A 22,270-nucleotide genomic window follows, 5' to 3' on the forward strand; every position below is an offset into this window, starting at 1 on the left:
TACAGTTAGGGGACAGAACACAAAGTGCACAAGCAGCACAGAAAGCCATGCTTTTGGAATGACCTACGTGGTGCAACGAAGTACATGGGGAAGTAGGTGTCAGAGATAACAGAGATATCCTGGGTCTCAGCACTCCACTGCAGCAAGACCTCTGAGCCATCTCGCTGCTCAGCGCGCCACTCATCCTCTCCTGAAGAATCAGATGGGCAAGAATTAACACCCTTGGAAGAAAGATTTGCACACACTTCTTGTGACCCTTCTTGCATCACACTGTTCGTGTCTTAGCTAATCTAATGTGCGTGGGCACTGACAGGCTGCAGAAAGCAGCTGTGCAGAATTCAGATAGTAACCATCCTTCCAATTTAAGCCCCTGACTCAAGTGCTGACTTGAAACCTCTGAACTTTGAACCCTCTGATGGCTACTTGTCCAAAACCTTCTTTCCTAAAGAGTATAAGCAGAGATAGAAAAACCTGCAGGCCACTATAATTTGTTGAGAGCTACAGCCTTTGTATGAACTGTTCTCCAGTGGAATTTTAATTAAAAAGATGTTCTTTTCAGACTACATGAAACATGCATACACATGAAACTGACTGCATGAAAGAAACAGATTTTTCCTGGGCTTACAAACTCATTGGAAACACAACTGTGTTTTATTCAGAGCCATGTAAACCCCAAATCTAAAGTGATTTTGATCATCTCCATCAGAAAGTCCTGACTTGGTTCTAGAACTGAGGAAACTCTGCTTTTCAGCACACCTCTCAGGCTAGAAAAGGTTTCTATTTGCAATTCCCACTTGCACCTGCAAGGTGTACAATAACTGTGTGCCTGAGGCCAGAGCTGTGAATTCATGCCTCCCCATCTGAACAAACAAGCTGCAGACATGGAAGCTCCAGGCAGCTTCAGCACTTCCAAAAGAGGGATCCTAGACCTGCCTGCCCAAGGTTTGTGGTCTTGCATAGAGGAGGAGTTGGGGTTTTTTAATAGCTTCTGACTTGAGTCTACAGCCCAACCTGAGATACAAAGGAAAGCTCAATTTTACCAAACTCGAAGCTGGAGGTGATGCTATAGATACTGTAGCCCGCAGCACTGGTGCAGACTGAAGAGTGTCCAAAACAGAAACAAGGGGTACAGCCTCTTGGATTGGAAGACTCCAGATGGAAAAATCCAGGTTTGCATCTGAAGATGTGAAGGAAAGAGAATTAATTTCCCTGATGCTTAACCCCAGGTCCTCGCTCAAATGTTTTTCATTCTTGAAACAAAGCCATGGGAAGAAAAACTCACCTCTCACAGTGGAATCCTTCCACATTGTCCTTGCACGCACACCGCCCTGTCTCAACATTGCACTCCCCTGTGCTGCCAGCAGCATTGCAAGAACAGGGCCTGGGAGAGTCAGGAGAGAGGTTAGTTCATTCAGTAAGAGCCACACAGAGAAAGCTTTTAAAAAAGCCTAGTTTTCCTTTAAGAGAGCTGCAATCCTCCTTACCTGCACCCAGCTTCGGAGAGGGAGTGGAACCCTGGCTGGCACCGGTCGCACTTGTCCCCCATCACACCGGGCTTGCAGCTGCACTGGCCGTAGCTGTCACACTGTGTGCTGAGGGAGCCTGTGGGGACAGCAGAGACAGCCACCTCAGCACACACACACAGCTACTCAGACTTTACAAACCAGCCAAGAAATAAGGAAGAAAGCAGGAAGCACAGCCTCAAGCTGATGAGTGACAGCTTACCTAAAGACTGCCTCTAGCTCACAGGGATTTTCCATCTGGCAGCTCTAGACAGATGAACTGTTATCTAGTCTTCCCAAGCTATATTCAGCCTTTTGTTCCTACAAACCAACCTTTTTATATATAAAATATAATTTAAACTTCAAAATGCCTTCTCCTGTTTCATGCTCAGTGCTACATTTGCATGCCTCCAATTCCACATCTGTTTTACTCTGCAATATGTAATTTCCAAGATTTTATTCCCTGAATCCCTTGTGTTCCCCATAATGAGCATCTCCCCTCACCCTGACCTCTCCCTTTCACACTCCAATTTCCTTCCTTGATTCCTAAGTTTCATTTAAAGACTAAACTGCCTCTTTGGAACAAGGCTGCATGTGCCACTATGAATCCTAGTAAACTCGTGAGCAAAACTCTCATTTTTGGAAGGATGCCTTCCTCAGTACTGCTCCATTCAAGTGGTCTTGCACAAAAAGCAGCAGCAGGTTTCTTTAATCCATAGTGGACAAAATGCTTTCTCCCAAGCATCCATGTAGCTGCCAGCCTCAGAGCTGTCAGCACTGTAAGAGTTAACTAGCAGGAGAAAAATATTTTAATATACAGAAATAGTTGCTTGTTTCCACTTCAATCCACACCAGAAGATTACAGCAAATTGAAGAGTTATAAGATGATTAGGCTGGACAGGACAGAACAACTCACAAAACCTTTACCATATACAGCCAAAGTTCAAATCCCCTTTGCAGTCCCACTTAGGATTATTTAGGAAAAAGGAGTACTTGACAAAAACTACCAATCCAAACATATCCAGGAGATTGAAATACACCCTGGGTGTCAGTGAGTCATGGCATACAAGCTAATGGCTAAGTTATAAAGGCCTTTGAAAGCTGTCCTTAAAGACCTGAGAAGTCACCTCCCTGCATCTTTTCAACCATCTCAGCTCACACCAACCCACACCCCTCTTAAAATAAGGTCTAACACAAGGACCCAGGAAAGCTGTCAGAAGAAGAAGAGGCCTTTATTGGTCAAAAATTTCACAAGTTAATGACTCCTTGACAAAATTAGGAGATGTACCCTGGCAAACCTCTCCCTGGCTGCTTTTAGGGCATGCTGCAAGCAATGACTTATGTCAGCTTCTCTTTTGAAACCTCACATCATATCCTACTATGTGCTACCCTTTTCCCTCCTTCCACCTTACTTGTTGTGGGCTGGTGTAGTTATGGGATCACTCCTTACAGGTTAAGTGGCTCCCTACACAACAAAAGATTTATTCTCCTGCCACAGTTACCCCCATCCCCATTTATTTTAAAGGAGTTTAACTACATATTTTGAGTTTAATTTGTTTTATCTCACCCCACCCCCTTTTGTGTTTAATGTTTCACTGGTTTGTATTTATAGTGCTTGGATACTTGGTAGGAGAAACTGATGCAGCAGCTAAAGTTCACTACAATTTCTTAGCATGAACAACTTCCAGAAATACCCACTCACATCATCCTGGTTATTAAGAATTTAAATGAGTTCTTTAGTACTGGGAGCACCCAGGGTAACACATACACAGTAGGAAAAAAAAAAATCTATATTTAAAGGAGTAAGTGCTGCAGAGGTGACCCATCTGCCCTTGCCACCCTAACTCCATTTAGATCCAAGGATAACTTAAACCAAAATACAACCCAATAAACATTTCCTACATGGAAAAAAAGACAAGCAATGCCAACAGCCCCACGATGAGCTGCACGAGGGGAAGCAGAGGTGGTTTTGTGCTGGCAGTCTGCCAGCAGCAGTGCTCACCGACGGGGTTGCAGCTGCAGGGCAGGCAGCCCTGCTCGCTGGCCAGGCGGTAGAAGCCGTCGCGGCAGCGCTCGCAGCGGGGCCCGTCGGTGTTGCCGGCGCAGTTGGTGCAGTGCCCACCGTGGCCCGTGGCCCGGTACAGCTCGGGGTCAAAGTAGCACTCCTGGGAGCGGCCGCTGCAGTCACACGCTGCAAAGACACGGCACTGGCAGTCACCAGCCTGTCCCCACAGCACAGATCCCACCCCGCACAGTTCAGCTGCAGGTGAGCTGGGGAAGGAGCTTTAACAACTCTGAAACCTGAAACTAACTCGGCACCGCGCTCATCAATGCTCAAAAGAAAACCAGCATTTGCTACCCCACGTCTTCCAACATCAGGCTGCCACTTGCAGCCAAAATGTTGTCCTCCCACACAGCAGCACCGATCTCTGTCATCCAAACAAGCATGAAAAGGTAACATGAGGCTACTCCATGCTGTAATGAGAGCTTCTCCCCCGTATTGCAAATCCCTAGACAGCAGGACATCCCAATTTCACCAGCCCATTGAGGGAAGCCACACACAGCTGGGACCTATCTGGACACACAGAGGTCAGACAGGAAGAAAACTTTTCTGTCTGAAAAAGCTTCCCCATAAAGTAAACTACCAGGAGCTGTAGTCTGGAACAAAACACCAAGCAAATTGGTGTTCTGTGACAGAGACCTGCATTTGCAGTCTGGAAATTAGGTTAAATAATCAACAAATAACTGTAAAAGCCAATAACCCAAACACAAAAATCAGCTGATGCTAAATGAGGAGCTTTTGAAAGGCCAATTATACTCCAGCATAGTAAACAGATTTTTTTCCCATGGGTCTCATAAAGTACAAGCCTGTACATTTCTTTAGGAAAGATGGGGTGGTTCCCATCCTTCTCCAGAAAGGAGATGCCCATTCCTAGGGATCTACCAGAAAGCTCCCACAGGACAGGAGTGGAATGACCAAGAGTCCCATGGACTGTGCCTAATGCTGGCTGTGACTGAAGTTAGAAGCAGGCAGGGCCGGGTTGTGGCAGCCGGCAGAGGCAGGGACCTGCCCCAGCCAGGCTGTCCCCGGTGCAGCCGCACGTACGCAGGCACTCGTTGGCGCTCTCGGCGGTCGCTCTCCTCCACGGGCGGTCATTGAAGAAAGGAAGGCACTTCTCACAGTCCACCCCAAAGGTGTTGTGCTTGCAGTTGCAGACCAGCTTGCCAAGCTCATTCTTTACACACTCACTTGCGTGCCCGTTGCACTTGCACCTGGTTCAGGAGAGGTAAGGAACAGGTATTAAAACTCCAGGGCTCCAGGTCACTCGCAAAGCAACACCAAAAAACAGGGCCCAGATCTTAAAATCTGAGATGAGAGAAATTTGAAGGTAAATGATTACAACAAAATCGAGAACAAAACTGCTGTCATTCTGGCTGGAGAAGAGGGAGCTTCATGGATATCTTATGGAGGCCTTCTAATATCTAAAAGGGGTTTACAAGACAGAGAGAAACTTTTTATCAGGGCTTGTAGTGCTGGGACAAGGGGCAGTAATTTTAAACATCTTTCAAATTTTTATTTAGATTGGACATAAGGAATCAATGAGGGTGGTAGGAAACTGGTACAGGTTGCTCAGAGAAGCTGTGGCTGCCCCATCCCAGAAGTGCCCAAGGCCAGGCTGGACAGGGCTTGGAGCAACCTGGGATAGTGGAAAGTGTCCCTGCCCACAATGGGGTTTGGATGATCTCTGAAGGTCCCTTCCAAACCAAACCATTCTATGAAACAAAGAGGTGCAGCCTGCTCTAGGTAGGCATTTAGAAAGGCAAGAAAGTTAACCAACTCCTTTGCAGTCTTCAGACTAACTGAATAGGAGAAGCAAAGATTTAGCTGGCTTTATGTTAGTAAATTTTCCACAACTTCTCTCCTGTGACAGCCCAGAACATGGTATGTTCACTGAGCGTGGATTATTGTGGTATCAGTAAGAAATTAGATAGCACAAAGGGGACTAATACAGAAGCCCAGGGACCTCCAGACTGGTGGTGCAGCCAATACAAATCCCCATGTGGCCAAATCCCAGTCTCAGGATTGCCATATGCAAGCAGGCCAAAACCCTGCAGTGGTCTCATCTCTGTTTAGTAAAACATTTTATCATCAACTACTTACGGTTAAAACATTCTATAATAGACTGGCAAAAGGAAAGGACAACCACAACCATATTGTAGTGGGTTCCAGACCTCCAAAGGAGTTAACTTCTTCAATATATGTGAAGTAGAGACACTGAGATTTTCTACTTACTGTTATTCAAGAGTACAGATACAGGAGATAATAATTTAAAAACACACACAAACCACAGAGCAGAAAAGATTTTCTTCTTTTGTTTTTCATTTCAGTTAACTCTTTTTACCATTTTTTTTACTCTCTCAAATCACTTTAGATTTCATCTAGTCAATCAAAAAAATTTATCTCTGCCAGCCCTGAAGTTATGGCACAAAAGCTTATATACAGTATTTGCAAATTACATAAAATTCATTCTAATGCATGGACAGTCAGTAAAGACCAGAGCCTATAGGTATGATGTGAATACAGTCAATATCTTCAAAGCAATCTAGTAAAACTAACCAAAACCTTTAGTAAGCTTTAGAGTTTTATTGTCTACTCACCTACCACCCACAGCAAAATCAGAAATTGCATAGTAGTAAGACTTGAGAACTTTTGGGTCATTGAAAACTTCATCTCCAAATGTGTTCAGACGGTTGAGGGTCACTCTAATATCTGTAGCTGTCACCCATTCCTAGAGCAGACAGAAATCCCATCAGATGAAACACCCTTTCCCTTGAGAGAGTACCAGTCATTAGCAGTTCTGTTAATGAAGTCATTGCTCAGCAGCTGGTTCCTTCCTCATTGTTTTCCCCTCTGCACCTCGGGAGGTCACATGCTCCTGCCCCAGAAGTCTTATGCCACATCCTCTTGGTCCAAATGGGTTTTCCAGACCCTTTCTCCTCTCTGGAGACCCTTCATTCTTCACATCCTGAGTGCTTTCAGCTGGGAAGCACTGAGTAACCTCTCCAGCAAAAAGTGCAGGGCAGGCAATTATGCCAGCTTGCTAATTGTATGTATCTGTCTGGCTGTAGCCTTCCTGCAAAGCTATGCAGCACCAATGGGAAAAGCTTTAGGGTACATTTGTCTGCAGGCATATTGCACCAGACTAAAAGACACAGACAGACAAATGAGTGAGGCTGGGGGAGGCTGAGGAAGAAAAATAGACAGATCTGACTTGCAACACAAGAGTTTTTCATAATATTTACACAGTGTCTGTAACACACTGCCCTGCCCTCGTGCAGCAGCAGCCAGCACACACAGCCTGTTGCCAAATTTCATATCACATTCTGCCAGCCACTGACATTGGCACCTCCTTGGTTTTATTATACCCTTTACAAAGCTGCTTTCTTTCAAACACCATAAAAAAGAACACAAAGAAACATCCCTGTATGTACAACTGTGCAGCACCTGAGTCACTGCTCAGCCAGTAACACAGTGTTTATTTACTGAATTACAAACACTGATGTAAACACATGGAAATACCAATCACAATATACACATTTACTTCAGTTCTAAAAAGCAATACCAGGGCTTGGTATGTATTTTAGGAAACTGGTGGTCAGATCTCTATTCCTTACATAGAGAAGCTTATCAGAAAATTATACAATCGCTAACTTGAAATCTCCTTATTCACCTTAACGATAAGACATATTTTTCTGCAAGGGTTGGCTACATCAATGAGGTGGCCAAACTGGTTCTTTTCCACTTCAGAAGTTCTTTGTCCTTTCCCATTAATCTTATTTTTTCATTTCACTTTAGTTTGCAGAATCAACCCCACCAGATTCTGCTCTCCTGCCTGGGAATTGGAAACAGGCAAGCCCTGAGCCTGCTGGGTGTCTGTCTCAAGACTACTCCTGCTACTCCAAGAGCAAAGGGAAGTGATGGTAATTACAGCTCTGAAAGGAAGACAATGAGCCTCAGTGAGGCAAACCGCACAGCTTTAGCTCCTTGTTGCAGTAAGAACTGGAGAAGTCATCAAGCAGAACACAAAAACTGGCAAGTAAATCAGATAAACTGGTGCTCTAGTATGCTCCTGACCACTGCGCAACCACTCCTGTGATTACAAAAAAAAAACATTCAAGAATGTTCAACAACAAAAAACCCCTGCCAAAACCCTCTTGCCAAGCCACCTGTAAGAGAAAAATACCAAGGATAAAATCAAACTTCTCTGCTTCAACACACATGTGAGAAAACATGGTAGGGATTCCTGTAATGCTTTAAGTATTTAGAAGAATCTAATATTTCTTACTTTTTTTCTGCTTGAAATACACATGCAGATGCTTCAAATATTAACTGGACTGAGACTTTACCTTTTCTGCATCCTTGTATGTGAAACAACAGCAGAATGTCCACAGCTGCTTTCTAACCTGGCAGAGATGTACACTCATCCTCTGAAGACTTCCATCATCCCTACTGACAAATCACCCGTAATGCCACTGGGTTTGCTTTGAAGTTTATGAGTAAGTTTACTCATAAACTTACTACCAATAAACTCAAGAGTTCAACTCTTCTTTCACAAGGATCTCTGTGGATTGTCCACCCTAACTCAGCTGTGCAAAGCCCTTTCACTACGAGTAAGGGCGCTGCAGTGCAGCCCAGTTGGCACAAAGCCACCACGCACAGTGACTCTACAGGAAGACTCAACTCAGCCCACCTGACTGGCCCAGTCCTGCTGACATACCTGCAGCACAGGGCTGTTGTCAAAGTTGTAGGCACTGGGGCGCCCCTCCAGCGTGGAGAAGGCCACGTTGCCCCCGGTGAGAGGGGAGATGTCGCTGAACTCGTCGGTGCAGAGCGCCTGCTGCTCGTCCTCGCCGGTGCGGATGAAGCCGCGGTTGACCTTGCGGTAGGTGCTCTCGCAGGAGCCGCTGTAGTACTGGTAGGGCACCCAGGGGCCGTCCTCCCTCGTGCGCTTGTAGATGGCAAAGCTCTCGGGCCGGCTGGTGTGGAACTTGAGGCGCACGTACGTGATGTCAAAGGCTTTTCCTGGGGGGGACAGGAGACACCTGTGAGAAAGACTCAGAACTGAGAAAGAATGGAAAGAGCTGCACTGCATTTCTCTCTCTGGAGAAACACCTCCCAGCATTATGCAGAAGGATGAGCGTGTCCAGCAACACCAGAAGTATCTCTTCCAGTCCAGTACCGTATCTCCAAGCAAAGACAAGGTGAAGGGACTGAAAGCAGAAGTTGAGGGCAGGCTGAACAGATAAATAAAGAGACAACCTTCTGTGCAACCAAATGCATTTCAAAAGCTGCAATTCTCTTCCACATACATCCCTAACAGAACACAGACTACATCAGACCCATGAGGAGTTTGTGTGTATTTAAGACCAGGCCCAAGGTAATAATGGCCTTTGATGATATTTCTCCCAAATATATGCATGGGAGAAACAGTATTAACCAGAGAGGAGTAAGTCATGCTGTAGAGCCTGGTTTGTACCTCAGCTTCCTCTCTAAATAGACAATACCTCAATCTCTTTTTTACAGCTCACAAAGCTTTTTCTCCAGCACTGAACCTACCGACTACAGCCCTCTTCTACTCAATCCCTGGGAAAAACAAAATGAGGTTTCCCACATCATTTGACTAAAATCACCAAAGCATTTTTAAGATCGGAGTGCAATGATTTCCAAGCTACCCATGTTCTCCATCTCCTAGAAGGATGAAAGAAAATCCACCTCTTTGTCCCTCTGTTCCCCTCCTAACTGTCTGTGGCAATCAGCACATCATCTTCCCTCATGACTCTTCTCCAGTGACTTGAGCATCTACCCCCATGCACATAAACCAAGTGCCCAGGGGAGTCACATCCCTGAGAGAACCCATTAGGAGAAAAGGACCACAACACTCTTCAGCCACCTTTGTCTGCTATCCACACTGGCCAAGGGGCTGGCCAGGGGCTCCCAGGAGGAGGCACACAGCTGTGTACCAGCTGTTCTTGCTCCACTTCAGCAAGCAGACTGTGTACAATTAGGACATCCTGGAGCATGTAGGGAGCTTGCTAAAACAACGTTGAGTTTGTTTGGAATAAAACCTCGGGTGTTTAGTCCCTGCCATGCTCTTTTATGCTCCCACCACTTCCAAGAAAAACAGTGCTCTAAGCAGAACTTGCAGCCATCACCAGTTCTTTCGCTGATCATAAAAAAGCTACTAGAAGAGTTTCAGCTGATTGAGAAACTGGTTTCTTCAACCTGCAAAAGGCACACATATTTAACCTCAACTTGTAAAATGAATGAACCGTACCATGTTAAATTTTAACATGAGGCTTGGCACTTGCTCAAGTGTTCACCTCCTTCACACGTGAGAGCAGACCAGAGGCACCAGGGACCAAGAACAGAGTGTCCTCAAAGAACACACGCACAACCCAACATTCATGAATTAGGTCACGAACCATGGAGCTGCCCTGCAGCCCCCAGTGATTAGGCCAGGGGCCAGCCTGCATTAGGCACGTCACACCCAAAGCCTGCATGGCACCAGGGAGGAGCCAAAGTAGCAGGAGAAGCAGAGCAAAGGATCCAGAAACCAACACACCTGAAAAAAAAAAAAAATCAAGATATACAGCACTTGAAAAATATCATCCCCCAATGTGTTAGTTTGGCATAGCCTGGTTTTTCATAGCAGGGGGGCCCACAGGGGTGAGAAGCTGCTAGAAGCTTCCACCATGTGTCAACAGAGAGCCAATCTCTGATGGCTCTGGAGATGGACATGCTGCTGGCCCAAACAGAGAGGTCGATAAAGCCTCTGTGATGACATATTTAAGAAGAAAATCAAAACAGTACATGCACAGTTTCTTCACCCAGGGCTGGTGAAGCGCCGCTGCTGGGGCCAACCCTGTCGTGGCGTGTGGCAATGCACCATGACCAACGCCATCTCGGGGCAGCCACACGGGCCCTGCTGGCCACCCCAGCCAGCCGTGCTGCAGGCAGAGGGCAGGGCTGGCAGCTGCTTCTCCTGGTGCCCCGCGTGAACAGAGGCACGAAACAGCACCAGTGAAAACACGGCGAGCGACTCCCTGGCATGGAGTCTAGGCAAGATCAACCTCTCAGCACTGCGGGATCTCACAAAAATCTTTCAATCAGTGGAACTTGTTGGCAACGGTACCTACAAGCAGCAGTTTTTCTTCTTCTAGTCAGAGAAGAGGAGGAAGTGAGGACCTGTGAGGGAAAACAACATGGAGGCACCAACGTTGGTGGAAAAGAAAGAGGGGAGAAGGGGCTTCAAGCATCAGAGCCAAGATTCCTCTGCAGGCTGTGGTGAGGACTATGGTGAAACAAACTGTGCCCTTGTCATGCATGAGGTCCACAGGGGATGCAGAGATCCACTTGCAGCCCATGGAAAAGTGGAGCAGGTGGATGGCAGGGAAAGCTGTAGTCCAGTGGGAGACCAGACTAGAGAAAGAGAGGACCCCTGCTCCCAGAGATAGAGAGAAAAAGCCCTTGATTCCAAACTAGAGCAGCCTATCCTTAAAAGGCAGCACCCTGTGGCCAAATGATTCATGCCACAACAGTTTTGGGACAACTATTTGCCCATGGGAGGGCCCCCATGGCATAGCAAAGACTCCTCTCCCTGAGCGAACAGAAGAAGATCTCTAATGATGAACTGACCAAAACCTCCATGCCCTGTCTTCCTGTGCTGTCGGCGGGAAAGAAGGAGGGGCTAGGGGAAAACAGGTGCTTTAAAGGCTTCTTTGATTTCTCATCATCCTCCTCTCACTCTGTCAACAATAAATTTACTTTATAACTTTTTTGTAACTATTGCCCTTAAAGTGTTTTCTCCCAGTCCTTATCTCAACTCATGAGCCCTTTGCTAAATTTTTTTTCCCCTCTCCTCTGCTCAGCTGTAACAAAAGTAAGGGAACTTTGTGGATATCTGGCATTTGGCCAGCATCAAAACATGACACCCAAGAATAGAAAAAGACCAATCTGGTGTTTAAAGTACCCACCAAATAGTATTGTCTGTGTGTGACATGCAGGACAGCTGGGACATTATACAGATACAAGCCCCCTGATACTTCCTACAAAATCCCCTTTCCTATTTATATCACGTGTGCATGGATCATGCATTATGGATGACCTAAGCACAAGACTGGAAGCCAGACAGTCACAGTCGTGGCTCTTTCACAGTAGCAGCTCACTGCTGGTTTGGGGTTGATTATTTAATGAGATCTTACACACAGAAGACAAGTGAGAAGCAAGCACCACCATTAATGCCAAACTGCTTTCTTCCAAAGGATCAGCACTAACTTAGCTGAGGCATTCCCTCCCCTTCCTGCCCAATACAAGAGATGAATCCTGTTCCTGTGTATTTGGAGTGTTTTTCTCATGATTGCAATAAAGGTAAGAAGCAGGCATCCTGTGTACAGATCAGACCCTCCCAGCTTTCCTGTTTCTCTTATTACATGGGCTCTTCTCAAAGGGAGCTCCTCACTGAAGGCAAAATATGCTTGAGGAAGGAACAAAGTGCACATGCAGGAACTCAAGACAGACACAAGGCAATAGGCTGGAGACACACAAACATCTTTTTTGGGTCCACAGTACACAAACCCAGGATACACTTCACACCTTTTCCAGGTAAAAGGCAAGGGGCCCAGGAAGCCAATACTCCTGGCAGGAATACCCCAACGTGTTGACCTGCAACTTGGCAGCCTATCCCAGAACTTCACCAACATCTTGGATGGAGAGCAACTGAAAAACACAACTACTACCATAGTTTTATCGCTAGTAAAAGTGTCATCAGCTTAATGAGAGAGCTCACATGGTAAGGTAAAGCAAAATCTAACACTGAAAGTCAGCCCTGGTGGGATTTCTTTGGGCAACCTTAATGTCTGAAAACAGGAAAACATCAGGCAAGAGCAGCCATTCCCTAAGTCAAGAGGGGATAAAAAAATAAGCCAGAGACAACAATGAAGGTCATTTCATTAAGCAGTGTCAGCTGAATTGTCAGGAATACCCAGCTCTTTTGAACTGAGGTGGTTAGTTTTCTACTAGTACTGCATTCCTCTGGTGTGAAGCAAAACCCCTGTGTTCAGGCTTCATCAAGATGGGGAGGAAATGCTTCAAAAGAATCCTGGGAATGATGAGGGGGCTGAGCATGTGCTTTCACTCACACACACAACTTTCTGCTCTAGATGAAAGGCAGGGTCACAGGCTGCTTGCCCCAGAAAATAACTACTTTTTTCACTCTCCACTATAACTGAATTATGATCCCTGTTTCCTGACAAGGTCTCCTACTGCTTCTTGTGAAAGCCCCAGCTCAGCTAAAGGCACAGCACATGCCAACTGTGCTCTGGGCAGCATGAAAACATTATCCCTGGGAACCCTTCTGCTAAATGGCAAGGACCCTCCCTTTTTCATCTCCAGTTTTACATGGCAGGCCAAGAAAATGCATTCAAACCCCTCCCAAGTGAGCAACCCACGTGAGAAAGACATTTATGGCAGCTGGCAGCCTTACTCCTTGAGCAGTGCAGTTAATGGCATTACAGAGGAATGCAGTTAATGCACAGAGAGAGGCTGTGCAGTGCCTTGCTGGGTAAATACTGCTGGAACAAAGGAGTTTACCCAAGACCAGCTGACACAATGTGAAAATGTGTTCCCCCACTGTTCACACTGAACATAAACACTGTGTTTAACAGCCTGGCAGTTCTTTGAGGCTGCAGAGACTTTTTCTAGCAAAGATAAGCAGTCCAGGTTGCTTTAATGTCTTGGCAGGCTGAATAAACATATACAGCTATTACACTAGAAATGGTGAGAGCAAGAACCAGGTGAAAGGCAGTTTTAAACATTACGTTTAGAAGACAAAAAGACATTGTTCTCCTCTTCCTAGAAGCCAGTAGTGACTTGGAGCTCAGTTTGGCTTAGAACTGTCTGATAGTGTCAACTGTCAGGTAGTATTTCCCTGTGTGTATTGAGAAGTGACAGATCCGTTCTACAGGAGGAACTCCAGATGCTGGAATCAGTGACCATGAGCTTAGCACTTCCCAAGTGCAACCTGATGTGTGTTTTAAAGCATACAGAGCTCAAAATCATGAGCCACATATTTTAAAATGCATCTTTTCTGAGGCATGGAGCTGTTCACCAGCAAGTGACAAGGTGACATGATAACTAGCTCCCTCTGACAATTCAGAAAGACAAAAAAACCTTTAATCTTTTTCTCTACTGTAAGCAAGCACACATACAAGCCTTCAAGACAATATTGCAATTACAGATTCAAAGGAATGAGCAAGTCCTGTGCCTGGAGAGGGAGCAGAAAATGTTCAGCATTGTTTCATTCTGGGGATACTGCCCCAAACAGCCTGCTCACATTGCTGGGCTTGCCCAGCTGTCATCAGCAATTACAGCCCTCCCTCAGCTGGGTCATTGCCAAATTCAGTATCCCAAGGTCCACCAGGAAATGTGCCATGCTAAAACCCATATAAGCCAATGCCATTTAGATCTTCAGAAACTCCTCCCTTTCCCCTGAAGTTAGGAATTCGTTCTACACACAAAAGACCTCCTTGTATTCAGGCCCCTCAGAACGGATGGATAATTTACATCAGGAAAACTGCCCTGCCAGCTGGCACAGTGACTACAAGTGTTGAATTGTGAGCAGATGCCTGGGTGAGATAAGCCCAGAGGACACTCAGCCTGTTCACTTGAATGCCCTGCACATGGGGCTGGCATATGGAAAGAATTGATGTTACCTCTCCTGCATACAGCCACTGAGTTTTGCTGAGGGAAAAAATAATCCACCTGAAAAGAGTGCATTGGGCAAAGAACCAAACCTTTGAAGATTTGTTTTCCACAAAATCCACTGGGCAGTAGCGAAATGGTTAAACTTTACTGTTTCTCTTTTGGCTGGCTCCTGTTTCAAGGCAGCTTTTCTCACACAAGTACTTGCTGACAACCTATGTCCCAGTAAAGGTTAAAGAATTGAAAACAAACCCAGTAACAAAGAAATCCTACTTAGTGTTTTTTGACTGGATTTCATTTCCATTTTGCAGTGAAGAGCAGAGAGCAATCAAATATAATTAGCATTTCATTTTGCTTTTTTCTTCTGACCTGTTTCTCCATCATTCCCAGGAAGACATGCCACCTTTCCCAGTTACTAGACCAAAATGTGCTCCGTGCCATTCACCCTTATTCCTGCCTCAACTCTGCCCTTCTTGAACCATCAGCTCTCCCAGCACAATGTTGGACCAGCCATGACCAAAACAGACTGGCTCAGATTCTCCCAGACACACAGATCCCAGAATCTCACACAACCAGTGTGTTCCTAGCAAGGGACAGAAACCTGGATGTCAGCAGACAGAGGCCAGCAAGTTCACAAGGTCTTCTTCAAGACCAGTTGCTGCATCTTGAGCCAACTGGCCACTCCAAGTTCTCAGCTACCACAGTATTTTGTTCAGCCTCTCATGCTAGAAACCCTGCCAGAGCCTTCCCTCCTGGATCACAGGGGCAATATTTAAGGAGAATGAGTTATCTCATCTAATGGGAATGGGATAGGATTTTTCAGCATGCAGATGGGTAACAAGAGCAGGACAGAGTTTATAAGGAGGGGAGGAGAGTGAGAAACACCTGGAGACACTTGTTCCTTCAGAATAAAGTACTTTCATTAAAAAACAACAGCCCAACACCTGCAAGACACATGGGTGTTAAATCATATCACTTGCATCACGTGTACATGAAAAAACCGCACTTATGACCAAAATCAAGACTTTTTTTAAGTTCTAGAGCAAATGTCCTTTTACAACTACATCCTAGCTTTCTGAGAAAATTTGTAGAGGAGAAGGAAGATAAGAGCACTGGTATTGCCCAAGCAAATGGAATATCCAGCATCTGAGAAAGGAAAGTAAAGGATTTCCACTTTCTGAGGAATTCCACTAGGGAAATAACTCCATGCAGAAGCACAGACAACAAGTCTCACATTCCAAGTTGTGCCCTTTAGAGGAACACAGACTAGTAATAATAAATCTGAGGTTTATTTTCTTGTCCTCACCTGAAGAGCCTCAAGATTTATGTGCCTATATCACGAACAAGAAAGGCTTGAAGGATTTTAACAGTCTTTTCTTAGACCATGCCCCATCAAACCAAAGACTCTGGCATGTGGAGCTCCAGCACAGACGGGTGCTGGGGTCTTGAAAAAGCCTGACAGAGACACAAACATGGATTGTTTTTTCTGGGAGCCCGTTCTAAGATGGGGACAGAGGAAGGAAATGTGTTTGGGACACTGGGGGAATGAGCACAGCCTGGAGCATGCTGGAACGAAGGCGAACTCCCACCACCCCATTAGATCATGCATTCTTCCAGCACTCCCAAACAAAGGCACCATTGACTCCTGTGCGTGGGCGGCTCTGGACAGCAAAAGGCTGCCCAGTAAATTATTGCATGATAATCCAACATTGATAGGTCATCAAGGCTGCTTGTTTTAGTCATGTATCCAAAGGGGGGAGGCTTATTGCCCCCTGCCCTGGGCTGAAGGCAGCCTTGCGAAAAATGTGGGTTTTTATTTGATCACTTTTAAGTCAGTGAAAAAGTCAGAAAACCTTATCCATTAATTCACTACAGCTTGATGCCTTATTTGTACAGCTTTGATGCAAAGATGTTAAGTCCATTTCCCAAAACAGCCAGCTGTGTTTATTCACTGGAGACAGGGAAGATCCCATGTCCAACACAAAAATCCTGGCTGCACAGGAAGCTTAAAGTCCTTTTTCAGCACAAATGATAAAAGCTCATTTTAGAAGGCCCTTTATGCTTGGCAAGCACAGCAGATCACAGATGATCAAGGATGCCATGGGCCATTTTGGGGAGGGCTCCATCTCAGTCACATATGAGGACTGCAAAGCTACCTCCTGCCACCAGTGTCAGTACCCAAATAAGCTGGATTGGTGTTACTGTGGGTTGCTATCCTTGGAAAGTTCATTTCTTGTATCAAAGGTCCAGAAGCTCCTCCACAACCCATACACAATTGCTATAGGTGAAAACAGATCACTCCCACAACTGAAGGAACACAGGAAAATGAGAGTTTACTCTCACAAAAACAGGAGTTTTACCCAAGAAGCAAGGAAAAAAAAATCAGAAAAATTTATGCATGCAGAAAAGACAAAACTTGTCTTCTGCTTTTATTCTTGGCAGAATACAGTTATTACCTTCCTTTCATTATTGACTGTCCAATGACAACACCAACAGTGCATGCAGTAATAACAACCCTTGAAAACTGACAAGTCTTCCCACCCATCCCAAGTCACTGTGGGACCTTGGTGACCAAGCAAGGTTACATTTTACATTTTCTAAAGAGTTTTTCTCATGGTGGAGATACAACTACCATCCAGTAAAATCTGAAGCAAGCAACCACCAGCACACAGCCCCACCAAGATCAGAGCTGGTGGCAGCAGCAGGCCAGAGAAGATGCACCAAAAGCTTTCCATCAAATTGGACACTTTCCACCCCTGATCCTCAGCAACACAGAAAAGCATCTCTCATGAATGTTTCTTGTGTAAGACCACATCTCCATGGGAATCACAAGAAAACAACAAGTCTTACCCACTTTCAAGTCATTCTCACAGTCTTCAACTTAAAGAGCAAATCCCATTTTGATTATTTCCCCTCAGAAATTTTAATTTGACAGTAGGAGGTGTTGGAGGGAGTATTCCTGATGTTCAACTCCAACTCTACGTTTTCACAGGTGGAGATGTGGGGGTGGAAGAATGGCTGAGAAGAAACAGAGACTAAAAACTACTTTCAAACTCCAAAAGTTTAAATAGCTAAAGAAAACTGAGATCACAGTTTCTTTAAATATGGTATTTGGCCAATTGGCAAAAACACGATTTCCTGTAAAAAGAAAAAAGTCTATTGGACTGCAGGGCAGTACCTTGCAAGAAATATAGTATCAGATAATCTGGTGAGAATTGTGAAACCCTTTCTTTAAAGGACAACTAGATTTTACTGACTTCTGAGGGAAAAAAAAAGAAATAAAAAGCATTTTTTGAATGTTGTTAGTGCAGGAATGGCAGGTTTTCCTAAGGCCTGTTTTCCTTCTGCACACCCTCCCAGGAGCCTCACCCTTCTGCAGCTCAGTGTCCTCCCCCTGCTCTTCCAACCAGCCCACCTGAAGTCAAACCATGTGACGCTTCAGTTTCAGAAGTTCAACAAACCCAGATGATCAGAGCCAAAGGTGTCCTGACCAAAGGCAGCATGAAAATCATTCTGTATGGTGCCCATATATGTGAGGTGCCCCCTGCTCCAGGCCCAGCACTCCTGAAAGTGGGCACACCAGCTCCCACTGGAGCACTGCTGCTCCACCCAGTCCAATGGCTCCATCACTTATGATAACCAGCCACTAATTTCTACTAAATAACATTTTGAAGCCTTTTCCCCTGTCAAAAGGCAGCACTTTACCCACTCACCCCTGACCCACATGTGCTCACAGCCTGCAACAGCTCTAACACCTGGCTTTGCTCCTATCTGAATTAGATATCAAAAACACACCGCTCATATTGTTGAGCTTAATTAAGAACAAATTAAGTGATATGTCTACATACAATGAGTGCTCTAAGCAGCAGCAAGTTGAGCAGCTCTGGGAGTAACATGACCCTCCAGACTGACTCACGCACTGCTGGCTGTACAGCCACAGAGAGGCCAGAAATGTTCTTCACACAGAACGTTGAATTCTTTGGAATTGTGATGTTTTACTCTCCCTTCAGCCTTTCCAACTCCCACTCACCAGCCCCAGATTTTTTTCAGACATAGGCCATAATTAACAGCACTCTTATTTGGAAATAAGACTGTTGCTGTGAGCATCCATCACCTGGCCTGATGCAGAATCAACAGCTTTCTTTTCTCAAGTATTTAAGTTTTGCCCTCTTAAGTAAACATTTATGAAAATTAACTTTGATCACATTTGAAATGTGCTGTTTAACACTGCACAGTTTGTGTATCTCCTGCCTCTCCATCTTCCCCTCCTCTCAAGAGACTCCAGCAATGGATTTTAAGCAGCAGTTGACCTGCCTTGATGCTAACTTCTAATGCATTTTCAGTCAATTACAGGCTTGTGCACAAGCTACCATTATTTTTGAAACACAAATTGCAGCAATATCCATAGACCCCATTTTCAACCACCCACACACAAGGGTTTTACTTTCTCAGCCTATTAAGCTGGGGAAGAAATTGGGATAAACAGACTTGACAAAACCATTGTTGGAGCGAGGTCATTTCCAAAACAAAGCTTGCCACTGAGTTATGTATCAAATATGTTTTGGGAATTTAGAAGCAAAGCTCTTCCAAATTTTTACTGAAGCAGAGAAGGAACTGCACTCCAGTTCCTGATTCCCACGTAATAGCCAGAATATGCCTTCAACTTTGCCTCTGGAGAACAATTTGTACACACTGCCAGTGCTTGTGGAAGTCACTGTTAAACACACAAGTGTGTGAGTTCATGCTCACCCACACATCCCATCTGGAGACACATGAAGGACAAAGTACTACTTAATGCAGTGGCTATTTCTCAGAAAAGAGTTTAGCCAAAAAACACAAGTGCTCAAGAAGGTAGCGTGGCTTAGCATGAAGGGACAGAAGCAGTTCTGTAAGATTATTCTGGAATACCATGAACAAAGAGAATAAAATTGGATGCTTCCCTGCTGACTCTTCAAAGGTAATGCTAAGTCCAGACTTCTTGATAGGTCCAGCTGCAAAATTTGCAGCTCTTGATTTAATTGACAGATTAGAAGAGAGCCAGATCTGCTTCACATCAGGCTCCAAAACACCTCAATGTATCCACACCAGATCTCAATTTTGACCTATAGATCAAAATTCCTTCCACAGGCTAAAGGCTGACCATCCAGAAACAGAGAAAACTGTGAAAAAGAAAAAGAATGGATATATGAACAGACTTTCCTTACTGTTTTGTATGAGGGAGATTTCCAGATTGAGATATTACTTTGCTGCTTTGTAAAGGAAGGACTGAGAAGATACCAACAGAGTTGCTGAAGTGGGACCAAACACCACCTGAGATACTGCTGAGACAGTATAACATCAAATGAGTTTCCTGGAAAAATGCTTTCCTACATCAGCCCCAGCAGATACAAGAAAATTACACATTAATGCATTTAAAAGAGCTGCAGGAACTTCTAATTTTCTGAGCTTATGTGGTGGTGTTGAAACTTGGGCCATACAGTGTGGTAGGAAGCTAAATGTTAGAGCCTGGTTCCCAGCGGCAGGAATGCAATGCAACCCTGGGAATTCCAGATGTGCAAATAATTCACCTTGTTAGCAGCAGAGCAGTGAGGCAGCTGTGCTGCCAAGAAGAGGCTGAGCAGCCTGCTGGGAGCTATGCAGAGAAATGCACTTCATGCCCAGATTGCTCTCCCAACAAACACCAAGGACCATCGTGCACACGGGAGGACAAACTCCACATCGCTGAGCCCTGTGTTAGGGGCTCGTGCCACAGCTTGTTGGACCACACCACACCCTCCCCAGCCCTGCACAGGTTCTCAAGCAGAACACCAAGCAGGGATTTCCTGAGGTAACAGTACTGCCCAAAACAGGGGCATTGCTCAGGAAGTGAGTTTAACCATCTGCACCGGATGCCAAGTGATGAGATTTTCTTCAGGCACACTACACTGCTGTGAAGCCTAAAGGAACTCTACCACAGGAAAGATATTTTTCTCAGGAGAGGAACTTTAAAATTAATTTTCTTATTAGTCCTGCTAAGTACATTCATTTTAAAAATGCTGAATCCCTAGGTAATGAAAAAGCTTTTTATGAAGTTAGATGACAACTCCCATAACTCAGTTAGTAATAAATACTATGCATTAAAACTTCAAGTAATTTGTTGCCCATCAGTAGAAGCCCACAAAAGAGTGTTCAAAAGAATTCTTTTCCCCTCTCCTTTCAGGGTCCTTAGTTTGTATGCCAACACTTTTGATATTATTTTTTAGGGAAAGAAACAGCCACGTAGGCCCATCTGTAAAGCCTCTGCCTTTGTGAAGTCTCAAACAATACAGTGCTCTCAAGGCTTTGTTTTCATTAATTCTTAAATTTAGTGACAAGTCAAACCCAAACCAACCTACCAGTGGTCCTTCAGTCTACAGACACCCCAAGAAAGATGATGAGCATCATGCTCTTCAATCTACTGCTGAGGCTCAGCAGTGAGGGTTTGGCTTCTCCAAAAGCTCAGACTTCCAAGGCTCCACAGAATTCCATGTCTCTGTTCCTCTATACCTGCCTAGACAGGTACCTCACTCAGGAGTCACAGAAAGCTACCACCACACAACCCCAAATGTTAATCTTCACAGTAACACTTCAGAAAAAGATCTGTACAACAGTGCAATAGAAATGGAGAAAAATCCAAAATATATAAAACAGTACAAATTCTAGCAGTTTGCTTCCTTGATGGTCCGATCAGATAATTATTTTTTGAAGTTTACCACTTCCCAGTAGACTTCTGATTTCAACTGAATATCAGTCCTTATCCTAAAGCAATTAATAGGGCAAAATTTGCACTCATAGGCAAAAAACCCTAAAAGCTAATTTTAAACCCTTTAGAGCAGCATACATCAGCCACAGTAGACAGCTGTCTTCTTTTGGCACAATGCATTTCATGTTGGGTCTCTACTTCAATGACAAAATTTAGAGCCAAAATAGGAGATTCATCAGTTGCAAGAGCCTCTGAAAGGAGAAAATGAGTCAAACCCAGGGTCTGTCCATGTAAAGGCAATGCTGCAGATGCAGTGGAGCAGTGGTGAAAGGATCTTGGTTTGCCATAAACACAGGCAACATTGACTCTTCCTTCTACCCCCAAACTTCTTATAGAGCTCCACACTAAATTAAATGTGAAAAGCCTTGCTCTACTTCAGTTTGAAAAGAAGACTTGCTAGAGATTAAAATCTTATGAAGGATTCCTTAAATGCAAGGCAGCAGATGGACACAAAACAAGCAGAAGAAAAACTAATGACTGCCAAGATCCAAGTGGGTAAAGCGAGACATTGGCAGCCACTCACCCAAAACAACATTGAATTCCCAGTTTTGGTAAAACAGGAGGAGTGGGGTGAGAAGGAGCCCTGGGAGCAGAGGAATTAATAACACAGGGCTTCCTATGTGTCAGCTTCTTGGTTGAGTTTTAGAAGGCAAGTCTTGCATCTTCTCAACTCCTCAACAAGAATTACTTCAGAGTCACATCTGACTGCAGAAGCCAAAAGCTGTGAGAGATGATGTTTGAATCCCAGCTCCCTCTTTGGCTGCATTTTTCCCTAACACTAAAAATAACTGTCATTATTGTGGAGAGCTTCTTCCTTCTACCCATTGAAGCAGAAGAGCAAAGGGTTCAGAAACTATGCAAGACATGACAGGGCACAGACCAAATTCTTAGGTGAGTGTTACATCCATAGGGCAATGCATTCCAGCAGGAGGAACACAGCTGTTTGCAAAGAGCCAGCTAACAGCCATGCCTGCCTGAGTCACGGCAAGTAACTCCATAAACCTCTCAGGGGCACTGTCAGGAAAAAAGCTTTAACATACAAAGTTATGCAGCAATATCAGATAGACCAGCCTCCCTCTGGATGAGTAAATGGACAGTGATAACCTTCTTGGATGTCTCACTCCTCCAAAACTTGGAGAGCAGTTTTACTGAATGGATATGTTACCAGTTTCCAAAAAAGAAGGCTTCAAGTATTCAAATGTGTGGATGTGTGGACAAGTTGCATGC

At 44.8% G+C, this 22,270-nt stretch overlaps 1 protein-coding gene across 1 annotated transcript in view; it reads right to left on the reverse strand.

Moving 5' to 3' along the window:
• Nucleotides 1-22,270, reverse strand: part of LAMC1 (laminin subunit gamma 1) — a 65,031-nt gene that overhangs the window by 13,242 nt on the left and 29,519 nt on the right. The window contains exons 2-9 of the mRNA XM_036388142.2: nucleotides 8,282-8,586; nucleotides 6,162-6,292; nucleotides 4,609-4,775; nucleotides 3,505-3,693; nucleotides 1,485-1,602; nucleotides 1,283-1,381; nucleotides 1,041-1,177; nucleotides 68-190 (exon numbers count right to left, since the gene is read on the reverse strand). Of these exons, the coding sequence (XP_036244035.1) occupies nucleotides 68-190; nucleotides 1,041-1,177; nucleotides 1,283-1,381; nucleotides 1,485-1,602; nucleotides 3,505-3,693; nucleotides 4,609-4,775; nucleotides 6,162-6,292; nucleotides 8,282-8,586 (1,269 nt within the window). The remainder of the gene's footprint in view (nucleotides 1-67; nucleotides 191-1,040; nucleotides 1,178-1,282; nucleotides 1,382-1,484; nucleotides 1,603-3,504; nucleotides 3,694-4,608; nucleotides 4,776-6,161; nucleotides 6,293-8,281; nucleotides 8,587-22,270) is intronic.

Source organism: Molothrus ater, chromosome 9 (genome assembly GCF_012460135.2).
Source record: "Molothrus ater isolate BHLD 08-10-18 breed brown headed cowbird chromosome 9, BPBGC_Mater_1.1, whole genome shotgun sequence".
Taxonomy (NCBI): Eukaryota; Metazoa; Chordata; class Aves; order Passeriformes; family Icteridae; genus Molothrus; species Molothrus ater.